The sequence below is a fragment of the Pelophylax lessonae genome (genome assembly GCF_965119305.1).
Source record: "Pelophylax lessonae genome assembly, chromosome: 2".
Classification (NCBI taxonomy): domain Eukaryota; kingdom Metazoa; phylum Chordata; class Amphibia; order Anura; family Ranidae; genus Pelophylax; species Pelophylax lessonae.
In genome coordinates this window covers 380,035,184-380,055,036 of record NC_138769.1, presented here as the reverse complement: position 1 = coordinate 380,055,036, position 19,853 = coordinate 380,035,184, and the positions used below count along the sequence as shown (strand labels likewise).

The following is a 19,853-nucleotide window of genomic DNA, read 5'->3' as shown; positions in this document are numbered from 1 at the left end:
AATATGTTCTGGCTAAATAGCCTCCTGGGTGATTGAAGTACATTGCAAGGATTTTCTTTTCAATGATTTTTATTGAAAGTTTTCAGCATACAAACGTGTGTTATAACAAAACAGCAATAATTGAAAAACGGTACGAAACCGTATAACAGTCCCAGTGGTCAGGTAGTACAGTCCGGGATAGACAAGCATAAAAATACAGTAGGAAACTTGTTATTTCCCAGGAGGGAGACCTTGCGAAGTGAGGGCTCAAGGACTCCCACACACGTGGAGATATAGAGACGTCCCCCCGCAATGCGTCAGAACTCCAACAAACAATATCAGCCTTCGCTAATTGATAAACATATAGGCTACTGCTAGATACATTGCAAGGATTTTAACAAACTTTGTAGCAGAGTCCTACCTGTTCCTGTTCTTAGGAAAAATAATTGTATGTTTCACTATTGCATTGGCATATTGATTCCTGAATGGGAGTGTCTGTGTTCAATTTAAATAGCTTATGCTCACCTGAACATCCTTCTTCTGGTTCTCATGAAGTGGTTGTCCCAGTTGCATACGTGAACATTACTTCTTTTTACATGTCACATGCCCCATGGTTTGACATCCTGGGGTTTGCTGTAACATTCATTAATGCCATGTCACTGTTATGAGGTTCCAATTATCCGATTCTGGTCTGATGATTTAGTTGCTGGCGTTAGCCTCGGATGTTTCATGTACTCTACATACTGGACTCGTGTTCTAATACATATTTTGTATGATGGTTATGTTTCTCTTGTTCAATAAAGAAATTTGAAAAAAAAAAAATAAATAGCTTATGCATTTGCAGTGTTCCAGTGAAGAAAGTTACAGTGTCTGCATCCCTTAGAAATAATTAACCCCTTATACAGCATCTCACCAAAATATAATTGCAGACGGTGTCTTAAATTTTGCTTAGTATGTGATTTTCCCAGATGTCTATATGTGTAGACATCTGGGAAAATCACAGAGCCAAACACACAAGCAGGAAATCACATTTCTAGGGAAGTTCTGTACACTAGTTACAGGATGCCTCCAGTTTGAAAATTTCATTGAATTTTACGGAAAAATTACAGGGGCTGCAGATTGAAAAGGAAAGGTAGTTTTTTATTGGCATTAAATTACAGAATGGGTTTTGTAGCAGGTTTTTTTTACTTTATTATTTTTTTTTATTTGCTATATTTATTTTCACTAAAGTGTATTTAGACATTAAATATTTCTACTTTTCTTGTTCAAATATTTAGCAATGGAATGAAAGACAACGCTTATACAGCATATCATATAACTATTTACAGCAGGGAGCAGTATCATGTATTGAGACCTAGAGTATGGTTACTTTGTGGGTTTCATAACAAATTGCAGAGCAGTTAACAGCAATAACATGTAGTGTATAACATAAAAAAAAAAATACATTTTCACACATAAAGGTAATAAAACTAACAGGAAAGGGGGTTTCATCTGTCCTTCCCCAGCCAAAGGTTGGTGGTTGTGTAGGAACAGAAAGACACTCATAACAATGCAGTAGGTAGGGGATGTACAATGCAGTAGGTGACATTTATGAACTTTGTCATGCAAGGTTTCCTCGATCTTACCATGGACAAACGACTGTGTACTCTTGTTTGGTTTGGTGTCTGATTGTGTTTGGTTGTGTTTGAGTTGGTGTCTTCTACAATTTTGCTATCATTTGTTTAGCAGCTGTGGTGGCGTATAACAATTCAGGGAAAGGGAATAGGGCGCTTCTGCCAGGTGGACCAGTAAAGTATGGATGTAAAAGAGTCACACAGCTAGAGAGAACACTAACTAGCTCTTTAGAAGAGTAGAAGCAGCTCTAGCAGGTCAAAGATCTATTTTTTTTGTCATGATGCCCCCTATGACTGAAACCTAGGGTAAGTGTCCCCACACCATCCTTTAAAAAAAATGTAGCTTGAAAGAACGGTGTCATTCATAAATGTTCTTTTATTATGCTGTACACATAGTTTGTTCTTCATTTATTATTAGTGCTCTATTCCCTCTACTTTCTCCCGAAGAAGAGGGTAACCACGAAACGTTGAGTTTTGATGGCCTATACTAATATATCTTCTCTGGAGTAGCTCCCCAGGTAGAAGTGATACCACTGTAGGGGTGTTGAAACCCTCACGAGGGATTCATTTGGATGAACTTATATTTTCTATGTCCAGATGGATTTTTATATTGCATTGTTGACTTTATGTACACAAATAAAATGTGTTGGTTTTTAAAAAAAAAACTGTGTAATGTCCTATGACGGTACCGAAAAAATACTGTTGCCCCACCTCATCCATTGTTCTTTCAACAATTGAAATAGATTTTTGGTCAGCCTCAGTGCATTATGATTTAAAAGGGCTGCCAGTGAATCTGGTTGCAAGGTGGTGTCGAACAGGCGACTGAGGTTTTGGAATATATTGGACCAGAAACTGCTAACTTTTGGATAGGTCCACCAAATGTGTAAATGTGTGCCTGGGGTAGTACATCCCCGAAAACAAGAGGTCAGTTAATTCAGGACATATTTTGCTATCTTTAGTACAAGAAACCATCAGGACAGCACCTTGTAGGACGCTTCCAGTGACCTGCCAGATCTTGGTCCAGTCCTCTGCCTCCAGTGTGCGACCCAAATCTAACATTCATTTAGCTATGTAAGTCAGGGGAGCAGCTGCTGGGCTCTATAGGAGAATTTTATATAACTGGGAAATCACCCCTTTCTCATGTGGATCTGTAAGGCAAAGACTTTCAAACTCTTTTCGCTTCATTAAGTCTGACATTGTTTGAGTGTTTGTGGTAGAAATGCCTTAAATGCAAACACCAGAATATCTTAAATTTCGATAATTTATAATGTTTCTGAAGTAGCGCAGAAGGTTTGAATCCTGATGAGCCAACTAGTTGATGGAGTCATGTTAGTTGGGATTGGGTCCAGGAGTGGAATGACGCTTGGGATAAATATGCGGGTAAAAAGATGGTTTGCAAAAAAGAAGAGCAATGACATAGAAACATAGAAACATAGAATGTGTCGGCAGATAAGAACCATTTGGCCCATCTAGTCTGCCCAATATATCTGAATCCTATGAATAGTCCCTGGCCCTATCTTATATGAAGGATAGCCTTATGCCTATCCCATGCATGCTTAAGCTCCTTCACTGTATTTGCAGCTACCACTTCTGCAGGAAGGTTATTCCATGCATCCAGTGTGTGGAGAGTAGGCCTGACTTAATTTTTTCCCTGTCCCAGAGCGACAATGGATGTTGAGTTACTGGATTCTGTAGCACTCCCCTTTCGAATGGGGAGAGTCACAGAATATTAGGTCCACCTCTATCGCCCCCAAACTAACCGAAAGTGGAGCCTCTCGTCTGACATGGCACTTTAGAGGGGGGAAATTTGGGCTGCTTGATAATATTTAGCCAAATGAGGAATCCAGAGCCCCCCTCAGATTTTGACTGAGGAAGTGTGTATCGGGGAAAATGCAGACAAACTGTTCCCCAGACTAAACAAATTTTCCCTGCGTTGCAGTATTCTAAAAAAATAATGTAAGAATGGGGATGGGTAGGACTCTAAACAGGTAAAATATTTTTGGCAATAGCACCATTCTGACACCCAAAATTCAGCCAAACCAGGATAAATGGAGTGGTTAGAGTTGTTAGTTTAGCTAGCAATGGTGAGTAGTTTAGTCTATAGAGATGGTCTATATGGTTTGGAAGATTGATCCCTGGGGACTTTAGACTGTGGTCCGACCAAGTAAATGGGAAGGATTCTCACAGACTTTGACATTGCCAGTCCAACAGCACTATGTTCATTGCTTCCGACTTGATGTGGTTGACCGCAAGACCAGATATATGTGCAAAACCTGTCCAAGAACAACAGCAGATTTGGTGTGAAGACGTACAGAGAAGTGACAAAAAGCAGTACATTGTCCATGAACAAACAGAGCATATGATGTGTTCCAGCTGCTTCCACTCTTTGTACAGTACTGTATATCTGAGTTTTTCATGGATAGGCCGGGCAAGGGGCACAAATGCCAGTGCGAATAGCAGAGGTGACAGAGGGCAGCCCTGCCTAGTTCATCTGGCTATCGCAAATGTCTCTAATTTATATCCTGTCCTGGGGCCCGTGTACGTTGCCATGAACCACTGTGAAAAATGTTGGCCAAAGCACAAATGTGTCAGAATATATTGCAAGGTTGGCCAGGAGACCAAAAGTCTTGCGTATATCAAGAGAAAGAAAATAGGTCTTGATTCTACGCATGTGGATTGCATGAAACAAATGTATAACTTTGCGCACTTTATCTTGGGCCTGTCTATTTGGTATAAACCCCACTTGGTATCATGGTTGGCACCCTAGTACACTATGTACTAGGGTGCCAGTTATAGGGTGCTATTGAAGCTCACCAGTAATTTCATGTTGTGGTTTGGAATCAACTGATAACAGTGATCATTAAAATTTAAATGTGGAAAAAATAAAAATAAATAAAACACTGCAAGTACAGAAAAAAAAATACTAGTTTATCTGCCAGAAATTCAGTGTCCTTCTAACTTCCTGTTTGGGCTGACATTGTCATCCTTGCCTGCTGTACTACAGAACTCCAACCTTCTCTATTCCACTACACATACATACATACTTCCATTTATTTCTCAGCAAAACAGTGGTGCTGACTGTGTGTAGGGAAAGGGCTCTTCAAAAATGTATTTCAGGAAATGTTTCTACCTAGACTCCCAAGAACCTGCTCACAAACTGTGTCTAAGGAAAAGGCTTTTGGTAATTCAGGGGATGGGTAAAGCTGGGCGGTGGGGCACTCCTGCATCAATAAGAATTGAGCACCCATCATTGCCTCTGCAAGAATTCTACAAGCCTGCTGATGTCGCTGGGATCATTAAAAGCTAGTTCTAGCTAAGGAAACAACTAGAAAAAAAAATACATTCTGGGACATGCTTTGGGTAATTCATAGGCATACACTTTACCACTTGCTGCCTGCCCACCGAACATTTACTGCGTATGGCCGGCAGCTACAAGCTAGGTGACTTACAGATACGTTGCCTAGCACAGTTGCACTTGTGTGCCCCCTGGGGTGCGCTGCAGTGGGATCCTGTGACCCCTAAGTGTTCGGTAGACACAGCGGATCATAGTGCTTCATACCTGGCAACTGTGAGTATGATCAATCATAGCGATCACATTATATTATGTAAGCAGACTGTCAGAAATGGCTTTCATTCATGAACAGCTTGCTTACTTTTGCGATACTGTGATTGGCCCACAACTATTACATGGTACCAGGGCCACTCACAGTACCCTGTACCATGTGATTATTGTGACCAATCACAGCATCACAACAGTCAGCATGCTGCCATTAAAGGAAAGCCATTCATGACAGTTAACTATTGCCTATAACAGTAATCATCACCGTTATAAGCACTAAAACAGCCCCCCCCCCCCCCAGGATGCTACATGTGAAGGATGCCCTTCTATGTCTTTTCGCATGTTTCCTCTCCCTGCTTAAAAGACTATATTGAGTATTCGTTTATATGTCTGTGACAAACTCCCCTCTTTTGAGTTTGCCAGGAGTACTTGGAGAGGACTACTTGCCAGCCTCTTACCATGTGATTATGGTCCCGAAACACTGTTTTTTTCCCTGCTTTTGAATCTGTATGTATGTGATCTGAGCGCCATTCAGTAATAGTGTGCGCTCAGATCTAAGCTATCTGGGGATATGTTGAATGTACCTGTTTTATGCAATAGCTGCATAGTTATATAGTTTCATGTATTTTGCTGTCTTTTGCTACCATGTGGCTAATGGAGTCTTGCCTCTGTCCTTGGGAGATAAGGGGTACACTTCTCAATTGTCTCCAGGACAAAAGACTGTGTAGAACCGGTTTTGGGCAGAAAAGCCAGGAGTACAGCCAGGCCAAAGATACTTTTACAAACTTTTGAACCCCTGGTCTGATTCGTGCCATTTTTTAACATGTTGTTCCCCTGAATGGATTGATTGTGAATATGTATTTGTATAAAGATTGGATGTATATTTTTAAAGTTACAGCATTTGGGTAAACTGCATTTTTCCTGACTGTGATAATTATGTTAACCATTGTGTACCATAATTATATCATAGGCAGAGGGGAGGATTTTATGTGGGTTGTAACCTTTGTGTTATTGGTTAATGTATATTTGTTTGGGTGTCTCCAGGGCTGATCCTAGGGTAACAGACGCCTGGGTGCAGAAATATTTATGGCGCCCCCACGTGGGCGTGGTCATCCTACTAACTCCTCCCCTTTTCCTAATGAGACCTGGAGGGGGGTCTCTCCAAGGAACACAGAGAGGGCCTCTGTTAGAGAGTCTGTTAGAAAGAGCCCCCACCAGGCCCCATTAGAGACTACAATGGGGTCGTATCATGGGACCTGGAGGGGGGTCTCTCGAGCAGAGTGTGCATTTTAAAGTCTATGTTAGAAAGACCCCCCAACAGGCCCCATTAGAGACTACAACGGAGTCTAATGGGACCTGGAGGGGGGTTTATCTTACAGAAGCCCTCTCTGTGCCTATTGGAGAGTCTCTGATAGAAAGAGTCCCCTCCAGCCCCCATGAGAGACTACATTAGAGTGTCACTGAACAATAGAAAAATAAACAATATTATATTAATTAATAGCACTTTGATGCCCAGGTGCAAAACTAGAAGACTTCACTTACCTTAAATAATGGGTACTGGGGCTGGCTGCTGGTCCTGGGGCCTGGCTTCTGGGACTGGGTCCTGGCTTCTCTGGCTTTGCTGCTGGTCCTGGGGTCTGGCTGCTGGTCCTCCTGGATCCTGGCTGCTGGTCCTGATTCCTGGCTGCTGGTCCTGGTTTTTGGGGCTGAGCTGCTGGTCCTGGGGTCTGGCTGCTGGTCCTCCTGGGGTCTGGCTGCTGGGGCCTTGAGGCTGGCTTCTGGTCCTGATTCTTGGCTGCTGGTCCTGGGGCCTTGGGGCTGGCTGCTGGTCCTGATTCTTGGCTGCTGGTCCTGATTCCTGGCTCCTCTGTGGTGTGCCGGTCTCTGTGGTATGCTGGGCTGTGGTGCCAGTCTCTGTTGTATGCTGGGCTCTGTGGTGCCGGCCTCTGTGGTGCCTGGCTCTGTGGTGCCTGGCTCTGTGGTGCTGGGCTCTGTGGTCCTGGGCTCTGTGGTGCCGGCTCTGTGGTGCTGGACTCTGTGGCCTCTGGTGCCGGGCTCTGTGGTGCCGGTGGTGCTGGGCTCTGTGATGTGCTGGCTCTGTGGTGCTGGGCTCTGTAGCCTCTGTGGTGCTGGGCTCTGTGGTGCCGGGCTCTGTGGCCTCTGTGGTTCCCGGGCTCTGTGGCCTCTGTGGTGCTGGGCTCTGTGGTGCCGGTGGTGCTGGCTCTGTGGTGCTGGGCTCTGTGGTGCTGGCTCTGTGCATTTTTGGACGGGAGGCATTATTCGACAGGACACCGACACTGAATGAATTCCAACAATAAATCTCAGCTATCAGAACACGAGCAACAATTCAGACAACTGTAAGTCAATGTAGCATTATTATTATATTTATTATTGTTATTATTACTAATATTATCATCAATAGTAATTATAGTAATAGTAGTAATAATGACTCTGCCCCTGGGTATACTATTGTGTTGGAATAATAAATGTGTGGACTGATCGTGGTCACGTTGTCACCCTGTGTGTAGGGTCAGGTGACAGATCACACTGTACTGGTGACAGTGATGATGGGGGGGCATTTCTAGGTGACAATGATGATCTATGGGGGGTGGGAGGACAGTGACACAAATCCTGTACAATGTGACACCAATCATCACAATGACATTTATGAAGAAGACACAAGTGAGTCCCCAGCTCCTCCATCTGATGACAATGTGTGTGGTGTGATGACAGGGACACGATGAACACAACACACTGACTGTCATACAAAGTGACACAAGGATGATGAAGAGGCTACAATGTAACCGATGGAGTCAGTAACGGAGGGGATCCGGCTGCAGCAGCCGGCGCTGATCTCACATCCACAAGGGGGGAGGAGAGCTCACTTATCCCGGCCCCTGGCTCCGGGGAGATCCTCCGTTCGGTCTCGGGATCTCACTGCGGGATCACACCGGAACTGCCGCACGGCACTCTCCTTGGCAATGGAGAAAAGTGCAGCAGTGTGCCGACGGAAATTACCGTGCGTCGCCGCTAGATGGCAGTGAAGGGGCGGCAACAGCTAAGCAGGCAGAGTCTGCATGTGGCAGTCACGGTGTGCGATATATACAGTATGTAGAGGCTCCATTCTCTCTGTGCTGCAGTGAGAGACTCCCGCGACTTGCGGGAGATTTTTAGGGTTATGTGCGCCCCCCTCACGCCGCGCCTGGGTGCGGGGCACCCCGCGCACCCGCCCAGGATCGGCCCTGGGTGTCTCCCTTGCATGGGAGCAGGGCATAAAAGAAATTGTTTTTCTTTTGAATTGTGGTTGTTGCTTCCAGTAAAGTCTTGTTCCAGCATTCAGCTTTGGCTCATGTGTGGAATTATTCAGCGATACCAGCGATTTCTTATTTGGCGAATTGGGGATTCTTCAACTATTGGGGATTAAGGAATTTCAAGGCGGTGAGATACAGTGATACCATCACACTACAGTGTCACTATGAGGACACTGAACTGCACTGACGACAGAATGTAAACAAAAATAGTAAAAAAGAAAGTAAAAAAAATTAAAAAAAAATGTATTTAATTTATTTATTTATTTTTACATACAGTTGGGCTCATATTTATTTGGACACAGGCACAATTTTAGGTTTTTCAGGTATTTTCCAAAACATATTCAAGCTATAGTTATATAATGGATATCGGTTGAAAGTGCACACTCTCAGGTTTAATTTGAGGGTATGTAAATAATGGTGTCGATCATAGTGTAGACAAGGCCTGTGATGCCAGACCTACCTTCACCGATCATATGGGGCGTACTGCACAAAAAATCTCACCACCGGGAGCCACATAAACAGTAATATAGTGTAGTATTTATTTAAGATCAGAGTACATGTACAAAAAAAAATATTTTGGCCAGAAAAACTCACATGGAAAGCCGCTGGTCCTATCACAAGGATTCGGCGGTCAAGAAGTCAGCGTGTAGGCCCCTACCCAGCACGTTTGGTGTTCGTTAAGCACACGTGCAGGTTTTTCTGGCCAAAAGATTTTTAATTTGTACATGTACTCTGATCTTAAAACACAACATTATTTTACTATTATTGTGGTTCCCAGTGGTGAGCTTTTTTGTGCAGTATGTCCTATATGATCGGTGATCGTAGGTCCGGTATCACAGGCCATGTCTACAACAGTATGATCGACACCATTACAAGGCTTGTCTGATCCCAGCTACTGGTGAGTCTATCTGAATGGTGAAGGGAGAGCACAATGAAGATACCTTTATAACACAAGAGGTGTTTCACGATTGTTACTCTATGGCTGTCACTTCCTGATATGTTTGGTGAGTGGACTGGCACCCTCTGTGTCACACTGGAGGAACTGTTCTACTTTGTGGGAGACCAGCCAATGGATTTATGATTGCTACACAAATTGGGACTTTTTTTTTTTAGGATTTTATTATATTTTTTTCACATTCTTATATTCTGATCACTTCACGTGTTTTTATATAATTTTTATTATTATTTGTTCCTTATTTCTTTAATATCCCTGATCACTGTCACACCAGTCATATGATGACGATGTACTGCACTGGTGACAATATGTCCGAGCCACTGCTCCATCTGGACCCATTGTCATGCCATTTAGGAGCCACATCTTACCCCCAATCTCCATCGCTTTATTGTAAAAGCAGAGCAGGAGATAGAACATTTTTGTATTGAGTGTGGGAGGCACAGCATTGAATGAAGTGCAGGAGCTGCCAGGGTTAACTTTAGGTTAACCAGCAGGTGTTTGGCTAAAGGGCAGTCCTAGCAGCCAGTCACCTGCTGGTTAATACAAAAAGTCATAGCTTTGCTTCCCACACTCAATCCAAAAATGTTCTATCTCCCACTGTGCTTTTAAAATAAAGCGATGGAGAAGTTTAATGCTGTGCTGTGCCTCCCACACTCGGTCCAGAAATGCTCTGCCGCCCGCTCTCTGCTCTGTTTCAGGTAGGAGAGTGAAGGGGGCAGAGAACACTACTCTGGCTGTGTGTGTATGTGTGTGTGTGGGGGGGGGGTGCGGGGGGGGGATGATGTGAAGGGGGCAGTGCTGTGTGTGTTAAGGGGGGGAGATGTGAAGAGGCCAGAGCACTCAACTCTGAGTGTGATGTAAAGGGCAGTGCTGGAGGGGAGGAGCAAAATGTAAAGAGGGGCAGTGCTGTGGGGGGGGGGGGATATCTAAAGGCAGGGCAGTGCTGTGGGACTAAAATGTGAAGAGGGGCAGTGCTGTGTGGTGGGGGGGTATGTAAAGGGCAGTGCTGTGAAGGGAGGAGGCAGTGCTGTGAGAGGGGGGTGTAAAAGGAACAATGCTGTGGGGGGGTTGATGTGAGGATGGCAAAGCACACCATTGTGTGCTGGGGGGGGTGTGATGTGAGAGGGGACAGTGCTTTGGGGGGGGGGGGTGAAGGGGGACTGTGTTGTGGGGTGGGTTTTGATGTGGTGTAGGCAGAACACACAAATGTTAGGGGATTTGTGATGTGAGGGGGGCAGTGATGTAGGGGGAGATGTAAAGGGGGAGGCAGTGCTGTGGGAGGGGGAGATGAGAAGGGGGCAAATTTCTGCTGGGGGGGGTGATGTGAAGGAACAGGAGGCAGTAATGTGGGAAGGGGGTTGATGTGAAGTCGGAAAAAAACAGTACTGGTGGGGAGGGATGTGAAGGGGGCAGAAGACAGTACTGGGGTGGAAGTGATGATTTACAGGGGGGTTGAGGAATGTTGTGAATAAAAGGGGTGTGTTATGTGAAGAGGGTTCAGTATATTATTGTAAAGGGGGGTTGGAGATGATGTGCAGGGGGCATGAAAACACTACTGTGAAGGGGAAACTGATGTGAAGTGAGAGAATGTGAGGTGTGGGTGGGGGGATGACTGAGGACACTGATGTAAGAAATTTTGATTTAGGAGAAGAGGGCTGAAAATAAATGGTTGTTTGGACTTCTGCTGGAAGAAGATTGTGTTGGTCGGATCTCCATGACCTCTGTGAATTTGAATTCAATACTCCTGAAATATATTATAGATTGTAGACTCTTGTATAACTTTAACAAAGACCAAATAGTATACACCTATTTGGGTTATTTTTTCCAAAGAAATGTAGCAGACTACACTTTGGCCTAAATTTATAAAGAAAGATTATTTGTTTGCAAAAGTGAAACTATGTGTGTTATGTTTTTTTTTTTTTTTACTTTTGATATTTTTTCATTTATATAGCAAAAAATAAAAAACCCCGTAGGGGTGTTATTTGGGCACAGTGTTGCATGACCAAGCAATTGCCAGTTAAAGTAGCACAGCGCTGAATAGAAAAAAATGGCCTGGGTCATAAAGGGGATAAAACCTTTCAGAGGTCAAGTGGTTTCTTGCATTTAAAAAATGTGAGTTAGAAATGTAAGATTTGAAAATATAAAACATTTCCCAATGAGCTACATTGAGATACTTTTTAACTGTAAAGTGCCATTTTGTACCCTTTAAAGTTTATATGAGTTATCATGTTCCACATATTGTAAATATAAGGCCCCTTTCACACTTGTACGAATTGAAAGTTGCGCGATTTTACCACGATTTTGTTGCCACGATTTTACCGCGATTTTGACTGGACTTGAAGCAATGTCTGTGTCTTTGGACCTCAAAACGCATTAAAATCGGGCCAAAGTAGTGCAGGAACTACTTTGAAGTTGCTGCAACTTTAAGTTGCGCATATATGAATGGGTATCATTGGAAAACATGGCAAACGACATGTCGTGCAACTCTGATGTCCAAAGTTGCATGACAAGTTGCACAAGTGTGAAAGGGGCCTATTTTGTTACATACTACTAACTCAGAGTTTTAAGCAATGGAACATATTAAATAAATTATCTTCTGAAATCATCCTCCTCCTTCTCTGTTCTAGTGTGTTTTATATATATATTTATATATATATATATATATATATATATATATATATATATATATATAACTGTGAATTTTTGGAATCTGTTGTGCGTTATTACAAATTTTTTTTTAACCCATGGAGACAACCATTTAAAAGGTTTTGAATGTGTTAAAGGAATATAAATGGATTCAAAGTCATTTATCCAAAACACACGTTTGCCCAGACTGACTTTTTTCCAGGGTGTATACAATATTGAACTTCTACATATCATTTTTCATTTGAAGCTGAATGCTCAAAAGCACTTGTTTATAAACTCCTGCCTTCATTTTCTTATCTTGATAGTGTGCAGTGATACCAGCCTTGAGGGCAGGCTTCATTCTTCTGGGAACCAGACAGGACAGCCAGTGAATCGTAGTGCTTTGATCTTTTACCATGATCTGTGTGGCCTCCCTGCTTTTTAAAGGAACAAATGCTTAAAAGCATTACCAATTATTTTTGTGTGTCATATACTGCGTATGTAACAGTCTTTCACATATTTTTCTGTAGTAATTTAACTTTATGTTAACAGTTTGAAGTAAAATGCAGTCATGTTTGTACTCACAGAGGTAAATAACTGATATTTAACCCACTATTTTTATGGCATATTTTTTTAGGAGATGCACATATGCTGGTGTATTTTCGTTTTTGCCCAAAACATTTTATATAGCCAGTAAGATTGTTTCTATTGACAGCCAGCACTAAGTAATGTAGTATATATGATAATCTTTTGTTCTAATGTAGGATAATATTAGGTCTGATTTAGTGAGAAACAATTGTTCCAAGCCCACCTAAAAAGCAGACCAACTAGCAGACTTATCATTGAAGCCTAAAAACTGTTGTTTCTTAAAAAACTTACTTAAGCTGGCTAGATACTATACAAATTTTATCCAACTTTCTTGTACAACATTCCTTTAGATTTACCAAAACAATATAATATGAGGTCACACCTAAACACTTTCTAATTGTGTGCAATCAGGCAGACCCTTTCACTACATAGTTGAAGGTAAATCTAAAGAAATTTGAACAAAAAATTGTATAATGTGTATCCAGCTTTAGGCTCCATTCACACCTAAGTGTATCATTTTTAGGCATTTTTTGGGCTTTTTTCAGGCGTTTTTTGGGGGGTTTTTTCAGGTGTTTTTTTCTGGCTTTTTTCAGGTGTTTTTTTTTTTTTGCCTTTTTTCAGGCATTTGTTCTGGCTTTTTTTCAGGCATTTCTTGGGCTTTTAAAATGCGTTTTTTGCAGGTGTTCGGATACAGGCATTGACAGCTAACAAAAATGCTTGTAATCTGCCAAAAAAGAAGCTGATGTCCTCTTTTGAGCTTCAGGCGTTTTGCTGCAGGAGACAAAACGCTCAGATGTGAACAGGGGTCATTGAAATGAATAGGATTTTGCTTGTTGGGCGTTGTGAAACTTCAGAGATGAGCGTTTTACGAGCTGAAATACGCTCAGGTGTGAACAGGGCCTAAGTGTCCCTTAAAAAGAGATAACAGCTAGCAGGTATATAAAGTACAGACATCTGGAGGTGCCTGAACATACCAGTAGTAGCTCAAATTCAGCTCTGAATGGTTGACTGAACGACAGCTGTTCTAAACAGGTGAAGTTTGGACACATTTGGGTAGTATCCAAGCCTGCCCCCCCCCCCTCGCTCTTATTTTTATTGGCCCTATGATGTGCTGCCTACTGTGAGGCAAGAGAAGGGATAGGCTAGCTCCTTCACTACCTGGAAGTGCCCAAGCCTTCCTTGCTGATAATGTTTAGCAATCCCAAATCTTGCATAAACAGTTGCTTAGCCATCTTACTTTTGTTCCGCCTGTGGAAAGTTGTTCAGTGCTGAAAATACAATAAGCTAGTTGCAGCAAGTTCAGAATCTGGAGAACTGTGTGGAATCTTGCTATCTGTAGAAAGAAAAAAAAAAGAAAGATAAGCACTTGAGGGGTTGTATAGAACATAGCTAAACAGTAATTTACATCTCTCCAGTTTATTTCTGAAATGGGTCCCAGAAATGCACGACAATAGAAAATGCTTTTTGTAAGTTACACCAAAGTAATAAAGCATCTAGAAATTATGCCGCCAGATAGTGTGCCTGGTGCCTACCTTGTGTCATCAATTATAGGGGTTGGTATATTTTAATGTTATTGGTTAAGCAATGTGTTGCTGGTTAGTGGTTTTCATACAAAAAAATTATCCAGAGGTTGTTTTTTCGATGTCCAGATGACCCAAATCCACAGTGATCAATGTTTCACATTCATATAATTTGTCCGCCACAAATTGTTTTCATGTTCCTGTTTTCAATGACATCAAATTCTAACTCTGCTCTTAAAAATTGAGCCAGTGATTGTTAAAATGGTATCCAGCCGGAAAGAATTTCCAAGTGTTTGACTGCAGTAACTCCCTATAAACAATGAAGCAATGGTAAGAAATGAAAGTGGTGTTAAAGGAAACCCCAATTAAAGGCTACATTTTGCCTTTGCTTGCCTAAAAGTGTAGGGGGAATTGCACAACTGCCTCTGATATATTCAGACATGCGGCATGATAGGTGTTGTAAATAGGATCTTGTGACCGTCTTCTGCCACGAGAGCTTTCCAACATTCCTAGTGGCTACCCAAACTGTTTGCTGCACTCTTTAATTTGTTCTTTTGGGCTAACCATCTGACGCCTATTTCAAAAGACTTGCTGCCTTCTTAATCAGCTTTAAGTTAAAATTCCTAGTAAAGAATTCTCTGTACCACCAGGCGATTTAATCCCACCTTCTAAGCCAAGCCTCATCTATCAGACCCAGCCTGGAAGAGCAAGTGAGCAGGAGAGAAAGAGAGAGGAAGCTCCCAGATAAACATACCGCAGCGCCTAAACTCCTAATCATTCTGGGTTTCCTCTTCCAGGACCTATAATTAGAATCCCTTCTTTTCCTTAGATTCCCAGTTGACGCAAATGCTTTTTGTGGCTTGGCACCTCATTTGGGGCGTGGGTTTAGTTTACGGCCGAGCCAGAGTTTGGTTTAGTCTTCTGATACAGCATAAATAGCTCTCAAGCCGCAGTCTACATCTGTACACGTTTTTTTCCTTTTATGTATATAGGCTCTGATTTTTTTAAAGTCCTTTCCTGAAAGCAGCTTATTGTTTGGTATGCAGTACGTGCGAAAGATAGGAAGTTGTAAATTAAAATAAAGCATATGCATGCTTTCCCCTCTCTCTTGCAGAGATGATTGGGAAAGGAAAACACATTTCTGTAGGGAAGTGGTAGTAGTGGTTGCTCTTTAAAATGTTTTATTTTCTTTCATAGAGCATGTGGAATTTTGGTAGCATACTAGATATTCAAATGTGTAAAGATAACTTCAGAGAAAAATAAACAGTTATGTTAAAAAAAAAAAAAAATCATTGTTCACACTGAAAGTTATAGATGAGCAGGTGTCTCACCAAAAATTATGGGTGCTAGGACATCTGTCCATTCTCAAACCTGCTGAGTTTTGCCATTATTCTTCTTTTGACTTGGCTGACATTACACACAGTACATACAGGGCCATTTGTGCTCACCCATGTACAGTATCTCACAAAAGTGAGTACACTCCTCACATTTTTGTAAATATTTTATTATATCTTTTCATGTAACAACACTGAAGAAATGTAAAGTGGTGAGTGTACAGCTTGTATAACAGTGTAAATTTGCTATCCCCTAAAAATAATTCAACACACATCAATTAATGTCTAAACCGCTGGCAACAAAAGTGAGTACACCCCTTAGTGCAAATGTCCAAATTGGGCCCAAAGTGTTAATATTTTATGTGGCCACCATTATTTTTCAGCACTGCCTTAACCCTCTTGGGCATGGAGTTCACCAGAGCTTCACAGGTTGCCATTGGAGTCCTCTTCCACTCCCCCATGATGACATCACAGGGCTGGTGGATGTTAGAGACCTTGCGCTCCTCCACCTTCTGTTTGAAGATGCCCCTTAGATGCTCAATAGGGTTTAGGTCTGGAGACTTGCTTGGCCAGTCCATCACCTTTACCCTCAGCTTCTTTAGCAAAGCAGTGGTCATCTTGGAGGTGTGTTTGGGGGTTGTTATCATGTTGGAATACTGCCCTGCAGCCCAGTCTCCGAAGGGAGGGGATCATGCTCTGCTTCAATATGTCACAGTACATGGTGGCATTCATGGTTCCCTAAATGAACTGTAGCTCCCCAGTACTGGCAGCATTTATGCAGCCCCAGACCATGACACTCCCACCACCATGCTTAACTGTAGGCAAAACACACTGGTTAAAAATAGTCAATGTTGGGACTATCTATAGCGCTTGCTAATACTACTGGTGCAATAAATAGATAAATAAATATAGATAAATTAATATAGAAACATGGTATGAATTATTGTGCAAACAATAGGATAAGTAATAAATAAATACTTTGATATGGAGATGTAAACGTATAAAAATTCGAATGTATGGTGACAAATCAATAAATCAATAAATAAGCAATAGTGCAAATTTGTGTGCAATAAATAGAAAGTCCAAGAAATCTTCTGAATCTAAATCAAAGTGCAGGTGCTTTTGTGCTCAATTATCCAATACAATTCGTGACTTTTGGTGGCATGGGTTCCTTTTCCAATGTGTTTGGTAAAAATGGATCACTTACCAGAGGTAGTGGGTCTTATGTGCTGTATAGCACTAAGACCAATCACGCTTGTAGGCCTTCCAGGCCAAAAACTGGATTCCCCTGTGTCGCTCCTAATATGGGGTAAAGACTAGATTCCTCCTCACCTTGTTCCACTCCTCACGGTAAAGGGCCAGGGTTATGCAAGAAAGGAAATGCTCCGATAGTGTAGCAAGTTTAAAAGTTTATTTCCCACATAAGGGTAAAATCACACTCCGCTTGCCACTCTGTATGTCATTGGTTGCCTGTCATTTTGAGCCTATTGTGATTTTACCCTTATGTGGGAAATAAACTTGCAGATGAGACGGTTTCTGATAGTTTGTGCATAAATTCTTTGGTTTTTAAAGTGCATAAAACGTGCAATAAAGTGCTAATATAGTCCAAACTGTTAATGTTCCTTGCAGCAAGCAGAAGGAAGAAAAAAGTCCAAAGTATTGTGTAAGAAGGATCGTCAATGTCTCTTATGTGAACATTTACACTCAGCGGTACATTTACCAGATGTATTGGATTCAATTAGGCATATGCCGAATGGGCCAATATCAGCATAAAAAGTAGGTGGTCATCTCAGTTGGAAAGGACCTCAGGGTAAACATCCCCCACTCCAAATCGCCCACAGTAAACCAAAACTCCAAAGGGGAATGATCCCACTGGTGTACCTTACGGTCTACAGTGGAGCCACAGAATTTTCTGCTTTTACACTCAAATACCCCCCTGTGGCGTAATTCAACATTAACACACTTATATAATCTTCCGGATCCTTAGTCATGGGCTAGGTACAAAATAAAAACCATATCCCACATTGTAACTAATGGTTCCCTGCGATCCCTCACTTCACTTTCTGCTGAATATAGTGTACCAGCCTCCCATTTGTTTTGATACCTCCAGTTTTCCCATGCTTTCAGATGCCAATTCTCGAGTTAGAACATATCATTAGGACTGAGTGTTCAGAGAAACCTACCTCTGCACTATATAATCACCTCTTGTTGACCCCTCTTTCGGGCCTTTTTCAATCTTCGACAGGGGTGGCTGAGGGATATACCCGAGCTTGATGATGAGGACTGGGAGGATGTTTGGGATTTTCAATTTCACCATCTGGATTATTATGAACCCCTCAATTTCTCAGGAGTGCTGGAGATATGATTATTCTCCAGCGGATTTCTCTCATGTCTTCTGGGGCTGTCCGGCCATAGTCACTTATTGGTAGGAGGTGGTTGTGATTATCAACTCTATTGCTAACATTTCCTTGAAATCCTCTGTTGCTCTGTGTCTGTTGGGGTTGGTGGAGGCAGTAGATCCTCCAGTAGCGGAAAGGACCATGCTCAGTCTACTACTGTTTTATGCCCGAAAAGCCATGAATATGTCTTGGAAGAAAACTACTCCCCCATCCCTTACCTTCTGGAAACATTTAGTTAACCTCAACTTGCCCTTTTACAAAGAAACCTATGTTAAAAGAGGTTGTCCAAGGAAATATGATAAAGTGTGGTCTAAATGGTTAGATGACCCTTCTACCGCTCCTATGCAAGACACATAATGATCTCACTATTGCTCATCTACTTCTGTTATGCAAGTCAAATAATGATCTTACCATTATTTAAACCCTAATTTGTCCAATGAGGATGTGCGGTGACACCAGGGACACCTATTAGTAGTATCACTGTCACACATGGGGGGGGGGCATCTAGGACACTGGCCAAGTCTAGTCTCAACACGGTCGCAGAAATGCTGAAATGTAGCATGATGTTTCTTGGACCCCTGCGTAGAATACAGTGTCTTGCTGAGACTTCTGTTTGTTTTTGTGTTGTGTATTGTACACTTAATATGCACATAAAAAGTTATTAAAAAAAAAAAAAAAAAAAAACATGTATGGTAGGCTTTAGGCAATGTATACGTTTTTTATATAAAGTGCCATTGCAAAAGGAACAGAAGGAACTAATTTTATGTGATGTGATTTTTAAAGTATTAAGTATTTTTAAAATTGCTCTAATGTGACAACATAAACCGGCATTACACAATAACAACTATATTTTAAAGATTTATTAAACATTTGAAAATCTGTATAACAAACACATTGCATTTGTCCTGGCTTTCTAGGGATGTTGCTTGTCACGTCAGACACACAGGGACATGATTTCCATGTATTTCAAATCCTTACTCACCCATGGTCATCCTCACAAAGTGCTGTGCACCACTTGTACACCCTGCATAGAGGAGAAACGGAAGCTAAGGTAAGCTCAGTTTTATTTATCTGTATTGTAATATTTATCTTCAAATGGAGAGTTTTTCAAATATTAACTTAACTCAGCAGTGTACATTTTTGGGTTTCTGCACATTTTCATTATTACAAAACACAATGTTCTGCCCTTGCAGGGGTTGTTAAGTAGAGCAGTGAACACCAATGTCTCTCATCTTTCTGGCTTTTTCTTACAAAGCTCTGTCTATTCCCTCCTTAATAAAGTAGTTGTAAACCCCAGTCATAAAATTTGAACTAAGCACATACAATTGCACTGTTTACTTGTCTCTCTCCAAAGCTCTAAGTGTCGTTTCCCTCTGGTACCTCGGTCCTTTGTTATCAGCATGAGAACATTTCTGACATATGAGATAAGATGAGCTAAAAATTTGTGTCGGGGGGGGGGGGGGGTGGGAGAGATAAGCAGGGAGCTTGTCTATTTAAAATACAGCTCTGCATGTTCCTACCTTCCTGTGCGTATGTGGAAGTGGAAGTGGTGTATAAGAGCTCTAACTGCAGTTTTTCACTTCCTTCTTTGTATTATTCACACATGCATAAGGAAAGTGTAAAGATTGCGCTAGACCTGTGAAATAATCTTATTGGTATTGCTATCCTCACTTAATATAATGATGTTGATTTAGGTTTTCTGATTCCCAGGCAGGCGCCTTCCATACCTCAGAGGATCTCCACTATCTTCTTGGCTTGTAGTGTAATATAACAAAAAATGTCGGTGGTCCAAAAATACCCCCTTCACCTGGGCTAGAAAAGTAACATAAGAGCATTTTTATATCAGTAGAATTTCAATGTGATATCCCCTCCTATAGTAAAACCTAGTTCCCACTAGCATTGGATATATTAAAAAGATTAATTCGGGTAACATTGAATAATTAACTGATATACAAGAACCTCAAACAAAT

At 41.8% G+C, this 19,853-nt stretch overlaps 1 protein-coding gene across 5 annotated transcripts in view; it reads left to right on the top strand.

Moving 5' to 3' along the window:
• Positions 1-19,853, top strand: part of BCAS3 (BCAS3 microtubule associated cell migration factor) — a 1,702,410-nt gene that overhangs the window by 506,403 nt on the left and 1,176,154 nt on the right. For all 5 annotated transcript variants that reach the window (XM_082245731.1, XM_082245733.1, XM_082245734.1 and 2 more), the window contains exon 13: positions 18,801-18,934. In XM_082245731.1, the coding sequence (XP_082101857.1) occupies positions 18,801-18,934 (134 nt within the window). The remainder of the gene's footprint in view (positions 1-18,800; positions 18,935-19,853) is intronic.